The 26,723-nt window shown below is 39.8% G+C and overlaps 2 protein-coding genes across 6 annotated transcripts in view; both read left to right on the top strand.

Moving 5' to 3' along the window:
• TBC1D23 (TBC1 domain family member 23) overlaps nucleotides 1-7,038 on the top strand; it is a 31,522-nt gene extending 24,484 nt beyond the window's left edge. For all 3 annotated transcript variants that reach the window (XM_062515447.1, XM_062515446.1, XM_062515445.1), the window contains 4 exons: nucleotides 768-856; nucleotides 3,573-3,708; nucleotides 5,627-5,821; nucleotides 6,929-7,038. In XM_062515447.1, the coding sequence (XP_062371431.1) occupies nucleotides 768-856; nucleotides 3,573-3,708; nucleotides 5,627-5,821; nucleotides 6,929-7,010 (502 nt within the window). In that variant the 3' untranslated portion in view covers nucleotides 7,011-7,038. The remainder of the gene's footprint in view (nucleotides 1-767; nucleotides 857-3,572; nucleotides 3,709-5,626; nucleotides 5,822-6,928) is intronic.
• Nucleotides 7,039-8,104: 1,066 nt separating this feature from the next.
• On the top strand, nucleotides 8,105-26,626 carry NIT2 (nitrilase family member 2). Of its 3 annotated transcripts, XM_062515450.1 has the most exons (11): nucleotides 8,105-8,159; nucleotides 11,636-11,644; nucleotides 13,579-13,697; nucleotides 16,600-16,720; nucleotides 16,846-16,934; nucleotides 18,245-18,338; nucleotides 19,293-19,367; nucleotides 19,789-19,867; nucleotides 20,502-20,600; nucleotides 21,635-21,690; nucleotides 22,066-24,959. In XM_062515450.1, the coding sequence occupies exons 1-11, from the start codon at nucleotides 8,105-8,107 to the stop codon at nucleotides 22,152-22,154; spliced, it is 885 nt and encodes a 294-aa protein (XP_062371434.1). In that variant the 3' UTR covers nucleotides 22,155-24,959. The 3 variants fall into 3 exon arrangements, with proteins under 3 accessions (XP_062371434.1, XP_062371435.1, XP_062371436.1); XM_062515451.1 differs by lacking the exon at nucleotides 8,105-8,159 and having other exon boundaries at nucleotides 11,617-11,644; XM_062515452.1 differs by lacking the exons at nucleotides 8,105-8,159; nucleotides 22,066-24,959 and adding an exon at nucleotides 25,009-26,626 and having other exon boundaries at nucleotides 11,619-11,644.
• The last annotated feature ends 97 nt before the right edge of the window (nucleotides 26,627-26,723 follow it).

Genomic DNA, 26,723 nt, shown 5'->3' with positions numbered 1-26,723 from the left:
CTCAGGATTTGCAATCTTACTGTCACACATTAAGATTCATTTGTGTGTATTTGTGTCATTGATATGATCTGTAGAAACAATTTAAATGCAATTTTTTGCATCAATATCACAATGGTGCTGGGGTTGTAGAAGTAGGAATTGTTTTAGCAAGTATTTCAAGATTTGACTCAAACTGGAAATAATGAACAGGAAGTCAGGGTTTAAACTACAGTGCATGGTTTGTAATAGTTTAATAGTTTTAATAGTTTATAACAACCACTATGTAGTTTTTAATGCATTTTGTTGTCTTCTGAGGAGTTAACCAGAAAAATTAAACTGCCAGACATGTTAGTTAATAGTCTTCATTTTTTGCTTCATCTGAATTTGGCATCCTTATGAAGGTTGCCCTGACTCTCCAGATACGTTTTAGTTTCATGCTAGAAACTTAGCATGTTGTCAGTTTTCAGGTCTCTAATGTATGTTGCCATTTGAGAAAGTGAGCAGAAATTGGGGTTTTTTTAAGACAAACCAGCATTTCTTTATACTTTCTTTGTTACAACAGTCAGCCTCACAAAGTGACTGAACTATGTGCTTTCACTAACCGAGTTGCTTGATGGGTCACTCATGTCTTCCTTGCAGGAAGCTTTGTGAAATTCTGTTGTCCTTCTCTGTTGCATAGCTGTGTTTACATTTTGCTAATATGTTACTGTGGAACTCAGACTATCAGTTTCAAAGTTACTTTTCTTCTCCTGTCCCATGCCCTCTCCTGCCCTTTTCATTGCCGGCAGACATGTCAGCAGCAGTGACAGAGTAGGAAAACCCTACCGTGGTGTGAAGCCAGTATTCAGCATTGGAGATGAAGAAGAATATGATACTGGTACAGTAGAAGATTTTGCTCTTACCTAGATTAGCTTATTTAGACAAAATTATTAAGTTGGACTAAATCAAAGTGTCTCTTACATCTTTGTCTTGCAGTATGATACTTGTTGTTCATGTGTGCTATGGTAATGCCTAGGACCACCCCCCTGCAAATACATAGTAGCAGATTAAATAAAAAATAATTTGTGGTAGGCACCAAACAGCCAGAAAAAAAATTGAAATAAGAGATATAGTAGATGTTTTGTCTTCACTTGTTATTTCTGTTGTAAGGATATTTTTCTACACTGATCTTGTGTGTGTTACCTGGCATTTGTGCCTTTAAGAGTAAGCAAAATGTAAAAGACCTAGTTTGGCTGATGTATCTCATTTTAAATGTCTAGTATTGTCAGCTAGTGTAATGATCTGAACTTCTGGAATATATAGTTGGAGCTAGACTTTAAATGGCTCATGTATGCACACTTCTCCAGTGTTTCAGACTTTGCTTTTCGGCGCTGAATCTATTAATAAATAATTCATCTCTTGAAATGCATGCAGACTGCTGTAGGAAAAAAGTAAGCAGTTTTTATTTAAATTTTTTATCCAGTTGAGAAACTACAGGTAAAACTGGAGCACCACACGTTTTGTAAAGGTTTGTTTGGAGTTTTTTTTTTGAGAACAGTTCTAACATTAAAATGATGCAGACCTACTGCTGCCCTGGTTTTGCTCTGGTAGTTTTAGCCCACTCCCAGTCATCATCTCACAAATAACTCTTCTGTGGCCAAAAGGCATATTTGTCCACCGTGGGAGAAACAAGTAACTAGTCTGAGAATCTTTGACATGCAAAAGAAGCAATTCTGGTAAATTAACGAGGGTCACAGGTTTAAATAACATAGATGACAAACAGTTGATCATCATTTGCAGTAAAAATTTTGAAGGAGCAAAGTGAAATTATCAGGCAGAAGCTTTAGTGCTAATAAGATTTTTCTCCAAATGCCATGTCATTAAGTTTGCACAGTCTTTTGAGTATCCATAATAGTGTTTGGCAAAGTCTCTGTAGTTTCAGAAAACCAGCTCTTCTAAGACAGATTGTCTAGAACATGTTTTCAGTAATGGTTGTTTGCTAAGTTTTATTTAATGTTTGCTTTTAAAATCACTATTACACTTGGCAATTAAGCAGAATCAGAGCAATTTGAGTAAGCAAAGCTAAGAGATATGAAGTGAAATACATCTAGTCTTGATACAGAAGAATGCAAAAAGTGAACCTGTTTCTGTTTAATTGGTTTTAGTGTTTGGGGTTTTTCTGTACTAAATAATTGCAGTCAGCTGTAATTATTGCAGCCTGCTCTAGGTAGATTTGCTTGAGCAGGGGGGTTGGACCAGGTGACTTCCAGAGAGCCCTTCTATCCTCAGCCATTCTGTGATTCTGTGACATGAGGGTGGATTATTGTTTCATTTGCTTCAATTCCACGACACATTTTTCAGTGAAAATGTTTTCCAAAGTGTGTTTTAAATTCTGAATTGCATTGAAGTAAATAGTTTAACGAAGTAGAAAACTGGCTTTGAAAAAGGCTCTTTAAAGAGCTGTCCTGAATTATTTCTGAGAGTGATTTGCATGGAGTTAATATAGTTGATTGTGTCAGATAACTAGATTGCTTAAATTCTTCTAATGTAGCACCAAAATTACTATGTAAACATAATCACCATCTTTAGACATAAAAGCAATATTTTGCAACTAAGTAATACATGCAGGAGTTTTGGGTGTTTCACAGAGGTCTGTGCTGAAAATTTGGGGTTGGAATATGTTCTTAAATGTCCTTAAAAAAGGATGTGAAGCCAAAGACAACAATTTTTGCTAATGATCCAAGGTTATTTGCGGTAGTAAGGACAGACTGAGTCTTTTGCTAATCTGAATGACTGGGTAATAAAATAGCACATGAAATTCAGTATGAATTTAATGCAAGAAAGACATTAAAAAAAACTCCACCACTTCTAGTTTCAGATCCAGTGGTGGTAGAATGATTTGGCTGTATCCAGCAGCAGTGGGTTTATAAGTAAGCAGTCATCAACAGTTAGAAAAGCAAATCAAATGCTCAGAAATATGACTCACACATTAAATATTGTGTGTCTTCTGACCTTGATGTCAGAAACAATGTTTGAATAGGAGAAAGTTCAGAGAGGAATAAGAAGGGTGAGGCAATTTGATATTGCTTGCACAAAAGGCACAGCTGTATGTATGTTAGAAGTTTAGTTATGTGAAAGAGGCATTTTAAGGGAGGAAGAGTGATCCACAAAAATAATGCCTGGCCTTGAAAGGAATCAACAAGTGTTCATTTCTTCTTCTAAAAGAAACTAGAAGTCACAAGAAGATACTCTTCTGGATTTCTGTAGCTGGCTTGGTTTTTGGTACTCCTTGCCAGAGGATATTGATGGTTTAAATGCAAAGGGTTTATATGGCTTCAGGGAAAGTCTGGACAAGTCCAAGTAAAAGAAATCCATTAAACTTTACTGAATGGACAAATCAGACTAGCCTAAGATACCCCCGACGTAAAAATACTTGTTTGTCAAGAGAGAAATATCAGATATTTCTTCCCTCTCAATAATTCTGTATGGTTAGGTAGACCTTGCTTTGAACCAGTGTAGCTACAGTGGGTTTAAGTGAATTGAAAAGTTGGCTGGTGGGTGTGAAAATACTTCCTTTTTTTTTTAAACATTTTTACCTCCTCCATTCAAAACAGATGAAATTGATAGTTCCTCAATGTCAGACGATGATCGAAAAGAGGTCGTCAACATCCAAACATGGATTAATAAACCTGATGTGAAGTATAACTTCCCATGTAATGAAGTAAAAGAAAATGGACATATGTTTCCCAGGTACTGAAATTAATCCTAAATTCACCGAAAACATCCATCTTGATATACATTCAGGAAAAAAAGTGTTGGAAACTTAAATTATCCTGTATATTAAACCAGGAAATGAAAGTGTGAAGCAACCTAGAACGAAGTGTTACTGTATTTGCATTCTTGTATGTCTTTGTTTGGAAGGTGTTTGCTAGGGAAGGCAGGACCCTCCTGTGGAATGGAGAATGCAAACCCCCTCCTTCCAAATTATTATAATTTCAAAATTAAAGGGCTTTCAGGCAAAGATATGAGGGTAGTGTTATAAATGAGAAACAAATAGTCTAGATATTTAGCAAAATTTAGATTGCTTTATTTTATATAGATGGAGCAAGCAGCGCTGGGGAATGTGAGGGGTCACTGCCCAGTCCACGCTCTGTTGAACTTTGGTTTGTAGCTCCTTTTTATAGTATGGTTTTCCTTGTAGTAATCAATAATTGTTATTTTTTTGTTGTTATAATTCTGCCAGGTAAGCAGTGGTGGTAAAAAAAACATCCGTGGGACCTCTTGCGTGAAATCTCTGGACAATTTGTCAAGTAGCCATCTGGTTTTGGTAGATAAAGAACAGCAGAAGTGGGAAGTCTGGCCTTAGTAGATAGGTTGCAATTGATTACACAAAGGCAGGAAATCTGATTTTGCAAAATCTTCAGGCTGTGGGAAAACCTCGTTTTGCAAACTGGTGTCAAATACAATTTACTTAGCACAATATTCATAACAGGGAGATTTAAGCAGAATAGTTTTAATGATATATTTGCCTTTATCTAGTTCCATGTCTTATCTAAATACAAACTCCAAAACTTCTATGATTAACACGAATCTTTTATCAATTATCACAGCAGGAATAACAGTTCTTTACTAGTATGTATAACAAGGCAAACAAAACAATAACTATACAAACAGAACCAAGTACCCTTTGACAACCTTCTCGGGGGGGGATGAAGGAGAAGTTTTTACTTCACAAAGCCCTGGGGCAGTCGATCCCGGTGCCCATGCAGGACTCTGGAAAAAGCACTAAGATGGAACGGCAGGAATGAACAAAAGATCCCGGTCTGGTGGGCGAGATGTATCAGAAACACCGTAGCAGTAGTTGGAACTGCGGGACGTCCCGGCAGGGCGGGGGGTGCGGGGCTACAGCGCAGAGAAACCCAGAGCAGCGCCCAAGGAGCGGCGGGGCTGAGGCAGCGGCGGCTGGCTGAGAGCAGGGCAGGATTCCTGGGCACCCGAGGAGATGGTGATAGGTCCTTCAGGTGCCGGTGAATTCTCCCCGCAGTAAGCGACAGCCTGGCTGTCCTACTCTGATCCGAAGAGCGAGAGCAAAAAGATCCAGAACTGCCCCAGCCCCTGTCCTTTACCTGCTTCTAATCGCACGGTGTCTCTGTCCCTCCGAGAGGAATTCCCAAAACCCGAGTGGTTCTCCCTCCCGAACAAGCACCCAGCCATCACTGCCTCTTAGCGACTTAATGGGAAAAAATGCCACAAGTAACAACGAAAGAAAAGGCAAAAATACCCAACCTCCAACACTGTATTCGTAGTGTTATAGGATGGTAATTATGTATAGAACCTGGTGTGAAGATTTGCTTTGAAGAACAAGATAGTAAGAAAAATTGAAGGGGGAGAGAGGGGCTGGAGGTACTTGCTGTGTGCACCAGTAATGCTGGAGGCGATGCCATGCTTGTTTTCAGAAATGGCCATGCTACAGCACTCAAGGAAAATCTGAAGTATTTTGCAGAGCTTTCTTAATTAGGTATTATGAAAGTATTAAAACTATTTCTTAAATTTGGTAGCTGTATTATCTAGCTCTCTCCATGTAGTTTAGTTATAGAATTTAACTTTCTAAATAGTTGATATTTAATTCATTAACAAAACTAATTTGTATTTTTTCTTTTCCTTTAAGTCATCTCCTAGTAACAGCAACTCATATGTACTGTTTGAGAGAGATTCCATCACGAAAGGGACTGGCTTACATACAGTCTCGACAGGCACTCAACTCCGTAGTCAAAATCACATCCAAGAAGAAACACCCAGAACTGATCACCTTTAAGTATGGAAATAGCAATACTTCAGGCATAGAAATTCTGGCAGTTGAAAGGTAAGCCATCTCAGTAGCAGAGGTGTAAGTGGTAATGATAATCCTGGATCTCTACACTGGAAATCAAGAGTATGCTGTAATTCCCAGAATTGAGTTCAAAAGTAAGAGTTTTTATTTAGGAATACATAATTCAGATATGATCTAGGAAAAAAGATCTGCCAGCAAAATTCTGAGTGTGTATGAGATCCAGAAGAGAGGAACTGCAGCTACAGTTATTGGGAATGGGATGTGTGCAAGTGTTTTCTTTTTGTAATAGGTCTTAAATAAAAATTGAGGTGGACAGTTCTCTGCAGCAAAAATACAGATTTGTGAAGAGTGGGATTTATGAGTATGGTCATTCTTCTGTGGAATTTTTTTTTTTGACATCTGACTCTCATTCTGTATGCATTGTGTAAGGAGTCTAGAAGCCTAAACTTAAAACTCTGATTCCCTGAAACCTGATTCCAGGAGGTTGTAGGTTGCCATGCTCACTATTTGCATGCTTAAAAGGTGGAAGGGGTCAGATGAGGCAGTGTATCAGGCTTTTTTCTACTTGTGTAGCCTGCTGTTCCTTGGCACTGTTTTAAGAAAGTTGCTGATACCAGCTGGATGTTTTCTCATCCTCTTCATTGGAGAGAACTGTATGCAAGTGTATGAAGATGGGAGATGAGTTTCCTACCTAACTTCTGTGCCACTGGTTCCTTAGGTTTGTAGTAGGACAACAAAGATAAATTAAAATTTTGCAGAGAGCTTTACTTCTTGTTGTATTACTTCATTACCACCTTGTGGACTGGAGCAGATTGATCTAGAGCTATCTAAATGAATTTAAAAAATGAACACCACAAAAACCAAGCAAGGACTGCTATGCTTCAGTCAGACAGTGCTGTCTGTAGAGATCTTGAATGGCCTGACCTATCCCATTGTCAATTCTTTACTCCTCAACAGTTTTAAGTTCACAAAGTGAAGGTTTCATAATATAATCAGGATTTAAATGTTATTTTCCTGGTATTATTTTCATTTTAATATATTCCCCTCTTTTCTTCCTCCTAGACAGAGGAAGAATGAAAAGAATTTTCATTTAAAAAATCCTATAGTGAATTAATGATGGCTTTTTCTAATTTTTTTAAGGTATTTGATTCCAAATGCAGGTGATGCTACCAAAGCCATAAAACAACAGATCATGAAAGTATTGGATGCCTTGGAGAGTTAATAGCTAAAGACTTTGTAGAGACCAATTTATAAAGAAGAAGCAACCAAGATACTGTATGTGGACACAAGCTGACTGTTTCCCAACTGAATACTAACTTAAGAGAATTTTCCCGTTTGCTGGTGGGAGTGCCTGAGTAGCAGGCTTAAGATAGGGTAAATTATAATCCATTTCTGAACAGGATTTTTGGTTGGTTGTTTTTTTTTAACTATAATTTTTTTCTGTTTTGAATAAGTGTTTATTATAAAGGTCAGTTTGTTTGTTATGCAGCCATAATGGGAGTGATCTGCATCTTTGCAAGAGCAGATGGAGCTGGGTTCACATTAAGTGTGTTAAGGGAATGAAGGACTGTGATATACAGAGAAGCAGTTGAAAACACAGTGGTTTCTAAATTATTAACCCTTGCAAATAAAATGTCTCCATTGCATGCCTACAGTCTAGAAATTTGTTTTTGCCTACCAGGTACCATCACAGACTAATTAAAAATTTAGGGCTTTAAGCAGAGCAGATAAAAATCTTAAAAACTCTGTTCTAGCATTAAAAATGGTTAAGTCCAATTTGGGCTGCAGATAAATGGAAAAAATGCAAGCAATTTATAAAATGAAAGGTTTTTTAAAGTCTTACCAACTACTAGGCTAAATGACTGGAATTGGTGGTAAGGAATATTTTTAAATAGTTTGTTAACTGTAGTTATTACTACAGGGTTGAGAGGGTTTTTTTTTAATTATGCAAAATTTTACATTTCATAGATTGAGGCTGTTTCCCATGTAAAGATGAGTGTATGCACTGAAATGCAACTTTCATGACAGAATATGAATGTTGAAAACAAGTTGCCATGCTCCTCAGAAACAAAATAGATAAGAAATTTAGATTAGATGTTTTAAACATCTTCAGTTCAGCACAAAAATGAGTAGATGCTGACCAAAAGTGTGTTCAGCAAGAAGATGAATGCACACAAAACCAGGGAAGAAATACCAGTGCTGTATACCTGTGATAAATGTATTCTTAATTTTTTGCCTTCATTGATTCAAGTATTCATTCATATTATTTTGAGTAACAACTTCTAAATTAGTAAATATTTGGGAGATGAGAACTGTATGATTGGTCATCATAAGCTTTCCATTTGTTTAAGAATGGTTCTCTTGTTCAAAGGTCAGTACAGGAGTGTTCTTATGGACAAGGCAGAGCATCTTTGTAGACTGATGAGAAATCACCAAAAACTGTGAAATAAAGATAATGGGGATTAGCTGTTCTGCATTAAATCTTCTGAGTACTTGAATCAAAGCCTATGATTTGGTACTTCATCAGAAGGTGAAATAAGTTAAACTGACCTTTATAGAAAACATTTATTCTAAGTTATTTTACTAGGAATCAAGCTAGGGCACCTTAATTCTGGAACTAATTACTTTTTTTTTTCCTTCTTAGTATCTGAGTAAACACCAATAGAACTTGAACTCTTGAAAATATTTGCATGAAATTGCACCTGGGCCAATGCTCACATATTTATAGTTTTGCCCAGCAGCTGTTGTATTACATTTTCCTCTTCCTAATCCCTTCTGAAAATATCCTCAGGAGTCTCTGACTCTGTGCCTACTTCAGCAATGAGATTTTTTCATGTAAAGATGTTTGTGCTACTGTTTATAAACTAAAAGTTGTAAATAAACCAGTACAATTTGAACATAACTTGTTCTGTGAGAAGGCATTTAGTTGCGTACTGTATAAATTCTCTGAATCAATTAAAAGTTTTTCCTAAAGGTGTTTTGTAAATGGAATTTTATCTTTGGAGTAGAAGAAGCTGATTATGGATCATAGGGAGCTACTGCCAGTGACTTCTTAATGTAAGTATTTCAAAATTTAGGTTAATTTCATTAAGGACTTTTGGGTGAGCATCCACAGAAAGGTCAAAGTGAATTAGCAAATAATCAAGTTATAGAAAAGGTTTCTGCATAAGTTCCAGACTTGTAGGCAAAATATTTCACGTAGTCAGGAAGGGGGAAATGTGAAAATGACACGCAGTTGTTAAGCAGGTGTACTTGAGTATTAAATGTGGACTGTGGCTAATGTGTATGCCTCACTGTGGGGACAGCAAATACAGCAGACCTTTGAGATCTACAGCAAGTGAAGCAACAGGAAGTCAGTTCTTAAATCCCTTCTCTGTAGAAACATATAGTCCAAGCCATTTCAAGGCTAATTATTTGTAAATTTTAAGGCACTATACAAGTTATCAACAGACCTCTTATCTTAAAAAGCTCAGCGCAAATTATGAATTATTTCAATGTTGCTGGTGTATCTCTACCCACAGTTTAAGGGCCACTTTTGCCTTAGTGTACATATCTGTAGTTACTATTTTTGTTATAAAACTTGTATTACTAAGCAGAAATTCTAATTATAGTACTGCAGTGACATTTTTGAAAAGAAAAATAAAAAAGTTGGTATGCTACTTCCTATCCCTTTTAGCTTCAAAGATTTTTTTTTTTTAATTGTTTGCTAGCAATATGTTAGCTCTTATTTTATTGTGCATGCACCACTGTCTGTATTGTTGAATGTGACAGTTGTTATGATGGAGTGATAGAAATGAGGTCTGGAGTAGGAAAGAATGTCTTGAAGTAAACTTTGCTGCCCCATGAAAGCTCTTAACTTTGTTTCATATTGACTGTTGGTGCTTCTATGCTCAGTGATGGCTCTTCACTTGTCTCACAGATTCATTTAGATTCTGATTTGTGTGAGAATTTGTAAAGAACGTTACATGTATTACATACCAAAAATACTGTTAATTGCAGAGATGAATTTTTTTAAAATTTCCTTTTCCTGTTAGCCCTAACACATGGGTCTCACCTGTGATTGTATCATTTCCTTGCAATTATGCGTCAGCTGTAGTTTCAAAATTTCAGGAACTGTCTAATAAGCTTTGTCAATATAGGCATAATCTACTGAATATGTGAAAAGTTTCTCTTTAGGGAAGGAAAATGGTGGTACTATGTAACTTGTTCTACTGGATATACTTAGTGCTTTTAGGTACTTTTGATTGGAAACATGAAAAACACATTCTGTCTCTCTGATGCATGGGAAACTGGATTTTTTGGCCTGTGCTTTGCACCTTGAAGGGACAATACTACTTAAATTTTTATTCTTTTTCTTATTTGGGAAGAAGTTGGGAGACAGCTGTTCTTTGTACCTGGAGCCCTGCAAAGTGTGATGTTTAGGGGAAAAAAAAAATTAAAATCATGTATGCTCTTTCTACCACCATGGACAGGTATAAAAAGGAGGGAGACCTGCCAAGGGCTGTTGCACTCTGTTCTGCCATCCTTTGGCTTGAGCTGGGTTGAGTGGTTCCCTTTACTGCTCCAAGGGGCAGGTTGAACTGTTCTCTGGTTAAAGCAAGGATTGTAATTGTTGCACACAGTAAAATGCAGGTTGTGTATTTTACAGTGGTTATGTACTTCCCATCCTTTCTCTGCATGTTTCCTGTAAGGGAAGGTGTGCAAGAGATTGATCATCCTGGATTACCCATTTTATCTTTGCCTATTCTGCCGTTACGTGCTTTCAGTTTACAGATATAATCTTGTGTGAGAAATACTGCTGCACAACATAAATCTACAATTATACAAACATGTTTCTAAAAAGCCCAAGGCTGTAAAATATGTACATGAGACAGCAATGTTTTGTGCTGAGTAGAGGGGAGCACTTGGTGTTTAAAGTCAAGGAAGAGCAGCACACTAATTAGTGTGTTGGTTTCACAGAATTGGCAGTGTTGGACAGAACCTCTGGAGCTCATCTAGTCAAAGTTCCCAGCCAAGGCAGGGCCACCTTGAGCAGGTAACACAGCAATTTGTCCAGGTGGGTTTGGAATGTCTCCAGAAAGAGAGACTTCACTGGGTAGTCTGTTCAGTGCTCTGCCACCCTCGGTGTAAGAAAGTTCCTCCTCATACTGAGGTGAAACTCTCTGTGTTTTAGTTTATGGCCATTGCTCCTTGTCCTGTCACTGGGCACCACTGAAATGCGTCTGGCACCACACTCTTGAAAAATGCCTTTGAAATGTTTATATGCACTTTTGAGATTGCCTCACAGTTTTCCCTTCTCTGGACTAAACAGGCCCAGCTCCCACAGTGTCTCCTCATAAGAGAGATGCTCCAGACCCCAAATCATCTTTGTAGCCTCCACTGCATCCTCCCCAGTAGTTCCTTGTCTTTCTAGTACTGAGGAGCCCAGAACTGGACACTGCTCCACAGCTGGAGAACTGTGGAGGTGGTTTGTACCTTGGGAGATGCTGTTCTTGTAAAGAAAGACGGGGATGTCCCAGGTGAATGAGTTACCTGTAAACTGGTACAGAACCCTTGGGGTGACAGACCCGAGGCAGACCTAAGGCAGCCAGGGGTTGTTGCGCAGGGCAGGGCAAAGAGGCTTTCAGCGCAGCCGGAGCTGTGGGGTATCTGCTGTTGCTGCCAGCTGAGGTGCCTCATCCCTGCCCTTCGCTGCTCGGAACGCAGTTCCCGGCACCAGCCGGGCTGGGCAAAGGCGGAGTGAGGGCGGCTCGGCCCAACCCCGGCCCGGGGGCGGCCCTGCGATCCCGGCAGCCCCCGCGGGCCGCGCCGCCCGGGCGGTGTCGGGAATGCGGGCGGCCGGTGGAGCCATGGCGTGTGAGTGGGAGCTTTTTCCCGTTCCTCCTCCCGCGGTCCCGCCGGCAGAGGCTCCGTGGGGCGCTCGCCTACCTGCCGCGCATCTCCCCGGAGACCCCGGGCCTGGCGAGGCCGGGAAAGGCCTCGGTGCTGGGCGCTGGCACAGCCTGTGGAGTAGCGCAGGGAGAAGGGGGCTGCCCTGGCGCTCCTCTGGGCACAGACCGGGATACAGCGCTCGTCCTGCAGGGGTCAGCTCCTCAAGAAACGCGAACAAACCGGGCGTAGTTCGCTTCCGGTGTTTTAAAACAAAAAAGCAAGCGCGTTTGTAATGTAGTGATATAAATGTGAACCATTATTTTACTCTGATGCGCTTTTACCTGGTTGTGGCCTACATTGCTTTTAAATAAGTTTTTGAGGCAGCTGGTCAAGGCTGGGAGCAGAGGTCTGTCTACAGCACTGCTGCACATTTCTCTGCGCTTCTGTTGCTTCCACATCTGAATTTTTGTAAACGAAACCGTGGCACAAGTACATGTGTTCTGTTTGTGGCTGAGCTACAGTTTTGTACCTTATCAAACTCCAAACCTGAGTCATATGGGATTATATTTATGTATGGGGAAACAGTATTAATTACCTTAATTACATTTTCTGATATTTTAAACATTGTGGGTTTGGGTTTTTTTTTCCTAGGGTCTTTTTTTCTTTTTTTTTTCCTTTTATGCTGAAATGTAAATCTTTAAGCAGCCGACTTGTCTGAACTAAAACACGTTCAACAAATACTGGGAAGTTCTTGGCAGATCCCTAGTATAATTATCTCTGTGGGTCTGGAACCTATGGTTACATCTGTTCAGAATATCAGATGAGTTATGTTTGCTCAATAGAACCAACAATAAAAGTGTCTTACATGAAGAGTGACAAAAGGAGCAGTTAATCATTTGCTTAACCTCTAGAAATTATCTGCTTGGCTACTGAAGTGAGAATTGGGCAGGAAAAAATATGTATCTCGACTGTTCCTGCTGCGTTCTCAACTTCACTTGAATCAGCTGTTCAGTTTCCCTGACTGCTGGGACTGTAGTCATCTTCCAGCTGACTGTAGACTGCTTCTGGCTTTGTCTTTTTCTTTATTGTGATCTTTGACTGTATGATGGGGGAGTTTTCCAAACAGGAGAGGTGTTATGAAACTGGGATAGGTTTTTTTTGTTTTGTTTTGGGTTTTTTTTTTTTTTTAATAAAGCCAGAGAGGATTGGTTGGTTGTTTTTGTTGTTTTAAAGGAAACAGTTCTACTTGATCAGGGTGTGCTTCCCTACAACCTGGGCTACTTGGCGATTAAGGGAAAGAAGTCCAAGGGGCGTACAAAAAACTTGGCTACTTGTAGAGCCTGCATATGTGTACCCTGCATAGTGGGAGTAGAAGCTGTTGATAACACTTGCAATTTAGCTAGAAACCAGTATGCTAAGAGATTATCAGGAAAGATGTTAGCCTTTCTTGGTTCTTATTGCCATTTCCCAGACTAGGTGTGAATGGAGGGATAAAAGCAAATAATTCCTTTATTTGGTGCTTTTGGGATGATCCAGTCCTTTGGCGTACTAGTGACAAGAAGATGGGCTCCCACAGTGCACAGCAGCCTGGGAAAGACGGGCTGTGCTGTCCCTTCCTGTAACACGACACCTGCCCCTAGATCATGGATTGGGTGTTGCTGGCACGAGAGCTCTGTGATCTTTGCAGGACCGTGGCCATGCGTGGCTCCCATTGGCAGTCCTGGGTTTCATTGTTCTCCCTGTGTTAAGACTCCCTGTGTCCAGAGTCAGAGACAGGCTGCAGAATGAGTTGGTGGTGGTTTGTGCATATGTTTATATATTAACTCATTTGTTTTCTTCAATGCTTGTTACTGAATTCAAATATGGAAGAGTTTCCCGGGGGAGCTCTGATGAATAATTTTTTTCTTTTCTGCCATCAGCCTTCCGCCTCGCTCTTATCCAACTTCATGTATCTGCTGTTAAATCAGATAATCTCCAACGAGCCTGTGGACTGGTGAGAGAAGCATCAACTAAAGGAGCAAAACTTGTGGCTCTACCTGTGAGTAAAGATCATGGCCTACTTAGCCCTTATGATTCATAACCCTTCAAAACCTCCTTCTAGTGTTATTAATGCAGTATATATTCCTCTTCCTCCCTGGATAGCTTAGATGCTGTATGAAGCTTTGAAGTAAAACAAAAAACTAAAAAAAATCCCTGGGGTTGTATTTGGCAGAAACAAAGAGGTGAGGAATGTAGAGGGAAACAAAAAACAGGTTGATCTTTTATGTAGTGTAAGATTCTGGTAAAGTTTCTGCTGGTTTAAATACTAGGCAATGCCATCATTGATATATTCTGAATTCAGGTAAATGACACTGTAGTTTGAATCTTTGCTGAAGAAGTGTAGAAAAAGGCAATTTTCAGCTAAATTATGTTGTCAAGAAGTTGAAAGATGGTACACAGTAACTCCCGTTACTGTAAGCATTCCAGATACATGAGAAACAAAATAGACTTAAAACATATTTCCAGTAGGTCATTTGTGGCTGAATTATGATTTACACATTTCTCTTGTGACTTCCATGTGTGGAGACATAAATAGCCACTTAAAATGATCAATCACTTCCGACTTATCTTTTGAACTTCAGCCATCATTACTTTGCTGAATTTTCACACAATGGGTGTGCTGGCAGCAGGGGGGCTTCCCAGTGCAGCTTTGAGCATTTCTCCTCTCTTCATGGGGATACTTGTGTTTTTCCTGTACCTTGCAGCATTTGACAGAGGAGTGCAAAGTTTGTCTCTGGGTGGACTTGGAGTTTCAGTTTTACCCACAGAATGTTTTCTCTCCTGCTGTCATGGGAGAAGCATTGAGCAACCTTCCCCGCTCCTCTGTGCTAACATGGTTCTTGTGTTGCAAATGTGACCAGTGTTCTGCCTGGGCCTCCTGTGTAGAGATTACCTATTAGTTACTGGTTTCATCACGTGTACAAACATTGAATTTTCCAGACTTATTTAGCTGAGATACTCACTTTGCCAACAATGATTTATACTTTTAGAATACAAGTTGTCAAACATGGGCAAGGCATTTCACAGACTTTTGGGAGATACATTTTGTATTGACCTTAGGGCATGGGCTTTGATATACTGTCCTCCCTCTGTTTCTTTTCTTCATTGTTTGTTTTAGTAACTTTATATAAAGAAAAGTATCTCGCACAGAATGTATGAAGATGGAGGCAGCTGGCTTTGCTTTGAAGTTCAGCACAGATTTCAAGAGCCTGGGAAGCTCATTTTGACAGCCTCCAGAGACTTCTCTTCGTGCTCTTTCCATCTACAGATTTTGCTGTGGGTTAGCTGATGCCTGCTGGCCAAGTACCTGTATAGGGGAAAAAGAAACCTTTCCAGTTTGGGTACATTTATTCCAGTTCAGTAGAACCTATCTCAGTTGTTAAGAAGTTTTCTTGAGCAGGTGAAGCAGGAACGTTTATTGTTCTAGTCCGAGCTCGATTTTTTTCTCCCTTTTTGTTTGCGGGTGTGGGTGTTATAAATTACTGACCAAAATCGGGTAGGTCAATCAATAATGCAATTTATTAGTTCGTTGATAAGGAACAGGCAAGCAGCGCTGGGGACATGGGGAGTCTGCACTCCACCAACATATCTACCTCACCTTTGGTCACTGCCCCGTTTGTAGGCAGTCTCTGGTGGGCTGTATCATGCCCACCGTGCTGGGATACAAGTCCGAGCAAGCCCAAACATGTTGGCTAGGGCTTAAGCAGCAGTGGCTACAAGCCCCCACTAGGTTTGGACAAGGCTCGAACACGTTTTCAGGTTACACTTAGCAAGCAGGTAACCACAGTGACAAGCCTGCTCATCTCCAAAGCTCACATTTTCCTTATACATAAAAGTGGATGCAATTCATGATTATAGTGAAAAAACAATTTAAAAAAAATAACAATTTACAACAAAGTGATTTAAGTATAATAAAATTACTAGATTTTCCTGTGTCTCGTGTCCATGTTTTTCTTTGGAATCAATATTTTTGTTTATATTGATCCTATAATGTATTTTTATAATGACATGAAACACTATGTAGCATCTCACATGTGTGTTTGTCACTTCTGATGAGCAAAGGAAACAATGGAGGTGACTGGGCTGGAAGTCCCTTTGTCACAGAAGAGAAGTTGCTGCTGATGGCCTATTTGTGGCCTCCTGCTGTTCTCCTTCAGGAGACAAAAAAGTGTTGGTTGGAGTGTCTGGCATCTTCACAGAGCTGGCAAGTGTAATGTAGAGTGAAAGTTCCTCATATCTTGGGCATCTCAAATCTCACTAGCCCACCTATTTTAGGCATCTCAACTACTCTCTTAATCTGACTGTGTAAAGGTTACATGCCTGGTTCTGAGAGATGGCAAATCTTTAGGGCCTAAGGTGAGGGACACTGTTCAGTTAGGAAAAAATAGTGTTTAAAGTACTGTTTTAGCAAAACAATAAGTAATTTTGAGAAATGCGTGCTTTTGCAAATGTTCTTTTAAAAATTAAGAGCTAATGGGCTGTGGATGAGCATGAACATTTCACAGTTTTGAGAGTATCTATTGAGCTTGTAACTTGTCAAATGAGCTGTGTGGAATTTAGCTCCTGATTCTGATGTGAATATTCTTTGTGTTCTTGCTAAACCCAGAGCAGTTAATGTGCTAGCCTTACAGCTTGCATGATAATCGTAGCTGCTGTTCTGTTTGGCATGCACTCCATGAACACACATGTTCTATTTTCAACAGTTGTTCAAGTCTCTCTGGCCTTCCTGGCTTTTCTGGTTTGTTTAGTGAGCTTCTATAAACTAAACTCTGTCACCAAAGGTTGTTTGAGAATGTGATTAGAGAGGAGTTTGAAAAGCTAGGTACATCTCATTGTAGTGGTGTTACCGGATTTTAGCTTTTCTCTCTCTCTCTCTTTTTTTTTTCCCTGTCTAATTCTAGGAATGCTTTAATTCTCCGTATGGAACCCAATACTTTAAGGAGTATGCAGAGAAGATTCCTGGGGAATCGACACAAAAGCTGTCGGAAGTTGCAAAGGAGTGCAGCATATATCTTATTGGAGGTAGTTTACTCTTAGTGACCACCTCACAGGGGTGGGGGGGAAATGGGCAGTGTCTATTACTGCCATTAGATCAAAATTACATAAATAATACAGTGGGGGATATCTCTGTTCTCACCATTGCAAAGGATCCATTCCAGAAGAGGATGGTGGAAAGCTTTATAATACATGTACTGTCTTTGGGCCTGATGGTGCTCTGCTGGCAAAGCATAGGAAGGTAAGATAGCAGAATATCGTTATTAAAAGTTTTCTCAGTGGTGTTGCATAAACATTTTATCTGTATTTAAAAGTGATGTAAATTAGTAGAATCTTGCAATAATAAAATGTTGTGTACCATCACCCATGAAATTTCATATAACTTTTATTTGGGGCATGTAACGACCACTTCAAAAGGTGGTCATAAATTTGTTCTAGATAAGGATGACAAAATACTAGAAAGTGTAATTGGCTTTCCAAAACCATGATGAAGAGTAAAACCTGATCCAACTCAGATATCTCTATACTGTGGCCTAAGTCTAAAACACAGTGCCACTTGAGTAGGATCAGTATTTTTCCCTCAGCTTCCTGATGGATTTAGTCCTTCTGTTATAATAAATGCTCTTCTTTACATACTTTGTGCTATACATGTGATTAGTGCAGACATGCAGACTCCAAGTTAAGCTGTCACTGCTGTTTGTGGTAGATGTTTGCTTACTGTCATCTTCCACTTCAACATTGCTTTGTGCCTTCTGAAAAACTGCCTCCCATTTTTAACTCAAGTCAGTTTATCTTCACGGGACTGTTCTGTACATTCTTATCCCCAGTTTCTGCTCATGGGACTGTGCACACAGGGATCACTCCATGAGTGAATAACAGCTTATTTCTTTCAAGGATAAACCAAAAAGATAATGCAAGGTTACTTGGAAGAAATAAGGTAGTGCAGAACCCCCTGTGGTGCAAGTATTAATTTATTCTGTTTGTTGATTCTCCATTAGCATCACTTAACTAGATGACCTTGTGCAGTTCTGTGTTGCCTTCCACCTGTCATAACACAGCAGTCTGCAAGCCCAGGAGTTGCTTGTAGAGTGAGTGCAGGCTTGTGCTAAGTAAGAATGAATAATAAGATAAAACCAGCTGTGTTGTTAGGAAGTTCCAGTCAGGAACAACACTTGAATTGCAAGGGAGGGATAAAGGCTGCTGCAGGCCCTCAGAGGCATCTGTATAGCTGAAGTCATGGGAACTTTATGCCTCGGTGAATGTATTTTCTTGAGAAGTTTTACAGGAATGGGACTTAAATGTTAGAGACAGATCATTAGGTCAAGACATCTAGCTGTTCTGCATGTTATTGCAACTTTAGACATGTATATTTCTGCAAAGAAGAAAATACTTTAAATCATCTTTGAGGGATCTAACAATCTTAATCAATGTGTACTTTGGATACTGACAAAAGAGAAGTCTAGATAACAGGAAATAACACATGCCTAAAAAGGCTGAAATACCAAGCAGAGAAGTTGTTAGTAATTGTTATTAATCATAGTATTATTGCAGGTCCATTTGTTTGACATTAATGTTCCTGGGAAGATAGAGTTCAAAGAGTCTGAAACACTGAGTCCAGGGAATAGTTTCTCTATGTTTGACACACGTGAGTATTAGACAAGCCCTCTCTTTAAGGATTTCTACTACAGTAACACTGCTGTCACTCTGCAGTTCTTGTCTCTCTCCTCCTTCCCAGCAGTGGATTTTTAGACTATTAGATTGGGCATTTGATACCCTTGGCAAATATAGTTTAAGTTTGCTTCAAGTGTTTGGGTCACTTCTGAAACTTAAAAAGGCAATGTGGTTGCAAAATGACAGAGGAGTATAAAGAGTTGAAACATATGTCACCCCACTTCCCTTAATTAAATAATCATCCTGTTGACTTGTTAGAGAGAAGTGTCTATATTTTTATAGCAGTTACAGCTTGAAAATGGTTCTTATAAAACATGGCCTAGAAAAGGAAGTATGTAACAGCTACACTGGTACATTGCTTCATGTGAGGATGATGTAATAATGGAGACAATTAACTATATCAGCCTTCTTGAATCAGCCACATCAGATAAAAAAAGCAAAATAGCTACTCCTCCCCATCCAATATCACTAAAAGACTGACACAGTCTGTTTACTGAACTCTCCAAAGAGTCTTGTGTGCCACAGTCTGCCACTTCTTCCTCCTTGCAATGTGCATGCTCTAAGAAAGTACACTATTGTATTTTTACTCCATGAAAAGCAGGGAGTGATTTCTTTTATTGAAAGGAAAATAATGGAAAAAATGGCAGCTAAATGAGAGAGGAATATATTACACAAAGATCTGTTACAGCATGATTTTGTGGAAATGGCTATCCTTAATGGGTAGATAAGACTGCTTCTCAAAGTCTTTCTGCGGTCTTGAAGCGCGGATATCCCCCACTAGTGCTTGTTGTATACACATTTAAATACAGGTCCTCCTGTTGCTGTGAGCCATGAAAAATAACAGTTGGCAGGATGGCTACAGGGAGTCTTGTGATTGTTTTGTGTATTTGTGCTAGTCATATGACTGCCTCTTGTGTTTTGAGAACAGCATACTGCAAAGTGGGCTTGGGCATCTGCTATGATATGAGATTTGCTGAGATGGCTCAAATCTACAGCCAGAAAGGTAAGGCTGGGTCACCTAAGGGAGCGTGGGCAGCCCTAAGGCCAGGCCTAGTCAGGGCTGTTTCTGGGGTGTGTGTGCTGGGTGATCCCTGTGATCAGGCATTTTTATCCCTGCCCAGTAACACAAAATGCATCCTGTGGCCAAGACTCTTACTCAGATAAGTGACTTCTCTCAGGGAGTAAAGTAACCAACACTTCCTGATCCACATGTGGTGGTGGAATGATGGAGTTGGGGATATCCCCACAACAGCTCTTGGCTGATGTAACCTGTTACACATGGACTGGCTCTGTCTAGTTCCATTTTGGGCAGAGGCTGGGAAGTATGGAAAGAAACCTCACCCTGGGTTTCAGTGTAAAGGCCACTCCAGGGTAAGCCATCTTCCCCTTAATGATGCTTGGGTTCTAATTGTCTCTTAACAAAGGTTGCCAGCTGCTGATATATCCAGGGGCTTTTAACATGACAACAGGACCAGCTCATTGGGAACTCTTACAAAGGGGACGGTAAGATCACAGTAACAGCTTATCCCCCTATTCTATAGGAGCTGGTGCATGGAACTGAATTTCCTTGTGTTCTAAATGACACCTGTTCATCAGAAGTGGTGCTGCAGGGCCACTCTGCCGTTGGAGCTGTACCATCCGTCAAGCCTTGCATAGGACACCAAAGTGATTTTACTGTCAAGGAGAAAAGCAGGAAGTTCTCAGCCTTTACTCCTGCCTGTCCCCTGCCCTTTCAACAGCCCTTTCCCATGGCTTTATAAGCATCCTTCACACACAAATTCTGGAGAGAACAGCCAGTTACAATTTGGGAAGTGGTCTGATTACGTGTAGAAGTAGACTCTGAGATTCCTGAATGCAGTATTATTTATTCATTTGGTCAGCCTCAATCAATTTTGATACATACTCAATCAATCTGTGATGATATTCTATGCACTGACTCTGTAGCCAGGTGCTAGAGACTTCTCTTTCCAGACTCTTCTTTCTCTGACCTTTGTATCATTCACAGTTAGGGCTAGTCATTTTACAGGATATATAGCTTGTCCTTCAGAGTGGATTCTTTCTCTTCTGCTTAATTAAATGGTATTATAAAAACAATTCTCACTTTTTCCCTCTCTCCTTTGTTTTTCTGTGAACACAGAGCTGTTGATAATCAGCTCTACGTAGCTACTGTATCTCCTGCTAGAGATGAAAAAGCATCCTATGTTGCCTGGGGACACAGCACTGTAGTAAATCCATGGTAAGTTCAATAAAATTAAAAACACCACCTTTTTTTTTCGTTAAAAATACTTTAGATGGCAGTCACACTTCAGTCCTACTTTACCATCTACAGTTAAAAGTGCAAATTCTTGGTAAAAGGCACATGATACTTGAGCCTACATTTTCAAGATCATAACTTAAAACACCCAAAATATATTAAAAAAACCAAGAAGTAAACTAGGACTAGTTTGAGTGTGTATTCATTTTGATAGTAAAGATGCTGCTTAGTACTAGGATTTAGCAACTGCTGACCTTGTCACCTTGTCAGTCCATTATATGCTATGCACATAGTAGTTCTCTGTGTAGAAGCAGATCATCTTAAACAGCTTACACATAATTATCTGATTTCCTAAAAGAACAACACTACTTTGACATAAGAAAGAACAAGAAGAATGTCTTCAGCTAGAGAAGAGAGATTCTGTCTTGAGCAGAAGTCACAAAGGTGCATAGGAGGTAAAAGTGACCAAATCTTCAGACAGTTGTTTTTCTTTCAGATAAATCTACTGATAGTTTGCTTCCAGTTGTTTGTACAGTAAGAAAAACTTTGTCTGTGTCTTGAGCTTTTAACTTTTTGTGATGAAAGCAGTGACAGTACACTTGGCAGAGACACGATCATGTTCAGTAGTTGATGCAGAGTATAAGTACGCTAATAAAAGCCAGTAGGATCTTCAAAAGAGAAAGTGTTCATCTTTGCCAGTGTGGTTGTTTGTTTCCCTTTGAGGTATGTTGCTTATTCACAGGCAGTGGTTCTCAGAGTGGCTTTTACCACAGTTCTTGATCTTTGAAAGATGCTTATGCTGAGTATGTACATATAAAAAGTGCCATATATAAAGCCTGGAAGCCATTTCTATCATGCCAGAGTTATGGATGATGATGCTATTTTCAGGGCAGCCCTGTTGTTACAGCTGTAGGCTTCAAGGGTAGGAACTCCTTTTTTGTACAAACAGCAGCAACTGGACTGATGCCTTGAGACCAATGTGTTAATCCTGTGAACAAATGTGTTTAATTTTGCAGGGGTGAAGTCATAGCCAAAGCTGGGGCTGAGGAAACAGTTGTATACACAGATATAGGTAAGGGGAAAACTGGTTTTTTTTCCCCATTGTTTTCCTTGAGTACAGGTCATGATGCTAAGGAGAGACAGTTTTTGAAGTCTGGCCTTACACATGCAGCTACAGATGGTGCAGCCTTCCTCTGCCTTGTCTATCTTTGCTAGGTTAAAGCAAGGACCAGCAGCACTTGGCTATACTGTTCTGTATACAATACTCTGTAGCTGTACCCTTGTAGTTCCTTCCATGGGAAGAAGGTATCACCTTAGGATAGAGCAAAGCTGAGGCTTCCTTCAGTCCTGCCTGCTCACTTGCACTACCACCCTGTCTTACCTCAGAGCAAGTCAGGAGCTTTCTTTTTAGCTGCTGTTCCTTTAACTCTTTTCTTCTCCTCTGCAGATCTAAAGAAACTTGCAGAAATACGTCAACAAATTCCTATTTTAAGCCAGAAGCGTTGTGATCTCTATGGTGTAGAGATGAAAAAGTGAAGCTGGGTGAAGAGGGGAGGTTCAGCTGTCACAGTGGCTCGTGCCTTCATCTTTGGAAGGATTTCCTTAGCAGTTGCTCCATAATTTGCTGCCAAATGTGTCAGTTAAGAAACCACCACATAAGAAAAACTTGTTGCAATTCTAATATGATTGAAATACAACTTTTGTGTCTCTTCTCATACTTGAGTATTTCATAATATTTTACAGCTAGGATAAAGATGGAGATGAAATCAGTTCAACACAGCAGTGATTAACATTGCTTTTTATGCATCATAATGTTTTAGTTACCTTCTGAAGGCTTTTTTGTAGAATATGGAAATGTTCTCTCAGACTCCCTCTCAAATCAGCTTTGGTATTATTAATTTTTCAATGAATTATCAGAACATCTAGAAGCATGATTCTTCTCACTCTGTCCTTATTAGATGCACATGTCTTAACCAAGGTCCTTGAATGCCCTAGTTCTAACTTGAGAAGCTTAAAATTTAACACACTGACCAAAATAGGCCAAATTCTGCTCTGCACTACTTGGGACACCAGAAGAAGCTGCCAGACAGAGCTGCTCCTATAGAAGAATCTATAAGAGTTTTTGGTTCATGTGTTTTGTCTGGATCCATGTATTGAATTCTCCTTATGGGAAATCCTATTCATTGCTGCAGTGATAAGGGTTACTGTGTTGTTAAAATAATTCACGTGTTGCCACACGTTTTATCTCCATACTGCTTCCTTAATAGATTGTCTGAGTGGGTTTTCATTCTGCTGTCTGCAAAAAAGCCAAGGGGAGTCAGGTTGGAAAACCTGTTGCACTAGTCCTTCTGCCCAGTCTCACAGGGGACTGCTCAATGTGGGAATGCATTATTGCTACCATGGGCAGCTAACACTCCTTACTGTGCTGCTTTTGCTGGAGACAAACTGATTGTGAAAGATGGCTTTAAAATACTGAAAACCAGCCAAGCGTGTTGCACTCTTGGTTTTGGGGTTTTTCTTGAAGGAAGATATCTTTTAATGCGAACAGAAATTACAAATTATGCTTTTTATTCCTTGGGATGAAAAACACAACCAACTTGCCAGCTTTCACTGATAAACTTTTGGTTTCCCAGAGCATAAAACAGCTGTAAGGCTACAAGAGATATCAAAATAGAAAGCAAAGGTTTTGTTTTGCTCTAGCTAACCACATTTACCCCCAAACTATCTTACCTCTTATTCATGTTCAGCAATCCTCCTCTTCCCAGTTATTTTGTTTGGTGAGGTTTTTTGTTTGTTTGTTTTGTTTGTTTGTTTTTAATTTTGGCTTCTCTGCAATGAGCTTGGGTGTGTGTTTTATAAACAAAAACAAATGCTCAGCCAAGCCATGACACATTCTTCTCCTCAAAAGCCAGATCCCACCATTCCACTTGGTGGCATTCTGTAGCAGCAGGTATTTTTTGTCTGTACTTTTCACTGCATTCTGATGTACATACTGCACTGGAACTTTTAAGAAATAAGCCACAGAGCACAAGGTGAAATGAAGGTTTATTTGTTGAAAAATAAATATTAAAAAATTAACAGTTTACCATTTGAGCTGAGTCTCCTGCATTAGATTAGTGTTTCCCACATACTTAACAACCTGTATATGTGATGGCCATTGCTGGGCTCCAACTTCTAAGTTATAACTATTTTATCTCTTTCCCTCCCCTCTCTCTACTAGTTCAACACACACGAGTAAATAATCACTACCTTTGGAGGATTATAGTGCAGGATTCTCATGGACTGACCACTTAAGTCTGAGAAATGCAAAGTGCAGTTTGCAACAGGTAACAGAATCTGTGGTCTGAAGCCTCCCCTGGAATCCCAAATGGAGAGGATGAATGAAAATCTCTTACAGGTTACTTTGGTAAACTCAGCTGAAGAGCTGACATGAGCTCAGTTCTTCTCAGTCTCTCAGGACAACTTTGAAGCGCCTTGTTGTAGTAGGGTATTTAGTAGGGTCTCCAGTGTGCTGCACACAAGTGCAACAAATGGGACTGTGCATTTGTGAGGCTTCCACTGAAAAAAAAAAAAATAGTCCTTAGCCATAGTACTTAAAGCAGCCAATACTCAACCTTTGTGTTGTAGGAAACAGGCACTTTTAAGTATCCCTATGACACATATGCACCAATAAACTAATCAGCAACAACCCTGAAACAGTTCCAGAATTTCAGCTTGCAAGAATTTAAATTACTTTTAAAGAAATGGCAGAAAATTGGGCAGTGTTAGGACTGCTGGGCTGATTAAACCTGCCCTTATCTAAGCTGTTCTTGATAGCTACAGACTAAATTACAGTACAGCTCTTCGGTGTATGTTAGTTCCCTCTTCCCTTTCCATTTGCAGTTAGATGCAAGAATCATGGAATATGCTCAACTGGAAGGGGCCATCAGGATCAGAGTCAAACTCCTGGCCCTGTGCAGGACATTGCAAGAATCACACCGTGTGCCTGAGCACGTTGTCTCTTGTGCACAACAAGGACCATATATGATGAGAATCAAGTTGCTAGACAATTGTATGTGGAAGCAACTTCCCAGAGTATCCCTCTAGGAGACATGGGCTTTATCCAAGTCTTCAATACTAGCTTCCTACATAATTTCAACTTTTTTTAAAAACAGCAATAATACTTGTTTCACTTCGGTTCACATGCACACCTGTCTTAAAACAAAACCTCAGCTGTATCAGCCATTTACAGAAAGTCCGTTTAATCACAGGGATGCACCTGCATGCACAATAGGGTCTCAGCTACTCAGATTCCCAGCCTTCCTGGATCAACTTCCTTGCCCCTGCGTGATGGAAGCAAGCAGAAATCGGATTTGTTGATTCCACATCTCCTCCTCATTCTTTCTTAAAGGTTGAAGTGAGAGATGACAAGGAGTCAGTCAGAATGTATGTTCAGAGCTCACCACTGCAGAGAACACCTTCATCAAAACCTGTTCTTGTACATGTCAGAGAGAGATACTTGAAGGTAGTATTTATTTTTTCAGTTTACAGGTGATATGTCATTTACAAAAAAATTACAGACAATGCATCCTTTCAGTGCAGTATCAAATTAGTTGAAGAACAGGCAAAAGTCTGATGATTTGGAATGCTAGTAATTGACAGCACATGCTTTTTTCCCTTAATTGATTGGGTGGGGTAAGGAATGGGGTACAGATGGGGTGATGAGGAGAAAATGCCAATGTAAATAAGGCCATGCGAATAAAAACTCCTTGGAGAACAGGACTCCTCAGTCTAGCATATTTTTGTTCTCAGTTAATTGATGCAGAGATTGGAGGTTGGAGAAGACGGTTGACACTTGTTACGTTCAGTGCCCCTAGAAGCTGCCAGTACCTTCCCCTATCTTCAGTTCTACACCAGTGCTATGATTTCAGATCACCTAATGAACTACTAAAGTAATGATTAAATCTTTATGTCTACTCTCCACCATTTAAGTATTCAAATGTAGTTGCTGGGAGAAAGGAAGGTCAAGTTGAAAATGCAAGCTGCTGCTGCATGGTGGCACAACTACAGACCAGGACAGTTTGACTACAGCGTCATTCATTCCTTTAAAAGGTTAAATACATTAGACAATTCACCACGAACAGATCTATGATTTCAGGATGGAAAGAAGCCCAAATGAGTGTGTCATAAATTAAGCTACATCATTTGCATGAGGTTTGTCCAGCCACATCAGTCCAGGGAAAGGCAAGGTGGACTGACTTCCATACCAGAAAGATCAACCCAAAGCAAGAGAGCACTCTGTGAAGCTCCTAATGAGAGAAAAACTATTTCATAATTTGCCTATCTGCTGTTTGCAGCACAATTGCTTCCTTTCTACAGTATTTGTAATCTTGGACAAGACAGGGTCTACAAAACAAGGAAATGAGTGCAGATTGCAAATCCATTATTGGAAGTTTCAGCCTATGCTTTGTTCCTTATCTCACTTAATCCTGCCAAGGGACTCTTAAAAGGAGATCAAAACCCAGCAGTCTCTGGAGACTGACTATCAGCTGCTGCATTTATGCAAAAGCATCAGAGATTACAAAGATTATATGCAAGCATGACCTTACCTTTTGGAGCTTGACTCCCAGCAGTACTTTCTGTTCTTGAAAGTCCCTCTGAACCCCCCAGAACAATTTCCTGTGACATTCAAGTAAGGACTGCTGTGCAGGAATACATTCTTCCAGTAAAGTCTACACTGAAGCAATGTTACCTGACCTCCTTCCCCAGCCAACCTTTTTTCCTCGTTCTCCTATGCAGTATTCTAGAGCTTTCTGGGGTGAGAATAAGGACTATCAAATTAATTCCCTAATAGCTGCCACAGGACTATTTCTAAGTAAGTTATGTGAAAGGTGGAAGGGGATTTAAGGGAAGATTGTGCATGCTTGCATGTTTTTACAGGGATCCTCTCCACATCTACTGACTTAAAAAAACCTCTATTATTAAAGTTTGAAAATTAATTTTTGCAAAATTAAAATCAACCCTCAAGGATTAATTGGATATTAAAAATGAAACCTATTTTACAGCACTGACTAGTATTACCTTTAAAATCAACAGGAAAAAAACTCCACATACTGTAATGTTATT

Source organism: Cinclus cinclus, chromosome 2 (assembly GCF_963662255.1).
Source record: "Cinclus cinclus chromosome 2, bCinCin1.1, whole genome shotgun sequence".
In the NCBI taxonomy this organism is placed as follows: domain Eukaryota; kingdom Metazoa; phylum Chordata; class Aves; order Passeriformes; family Cinclidae; genus Cinclus; species Cinclus cinclus.
This window is presented reverse-complemented; position numbering and strand designations above follow the sequence as displayed.

What these genes read in the sequence shown, in the direction of transcription:
- NIT2 (XM_062515450.1), top strand. Translation starts at nt 8,105, where the DNA reads ATGATTGGTCATCATAAGCTTTCCATTTGTTTAAGAATGGTTCTCTTG. An exon ending in CAAAACTTGTGGCTCTACCT is followed by an intron (nt 13,698 to 16,599) that starts GTGAGTAAAGAT and finishes GTCTAATTCTAG; the next exon opens with GAATGCTTTAATTCTCCGTA. An exon ending in AGTTGTATACACAGATATAG is followed by an intron (nt 21,691 to 22,065) that starts GTAAGGGGAAAA and finishes TCTCCTCTGCAG; the next exon opens with ATCTAAAGAAACTTGCAGAA.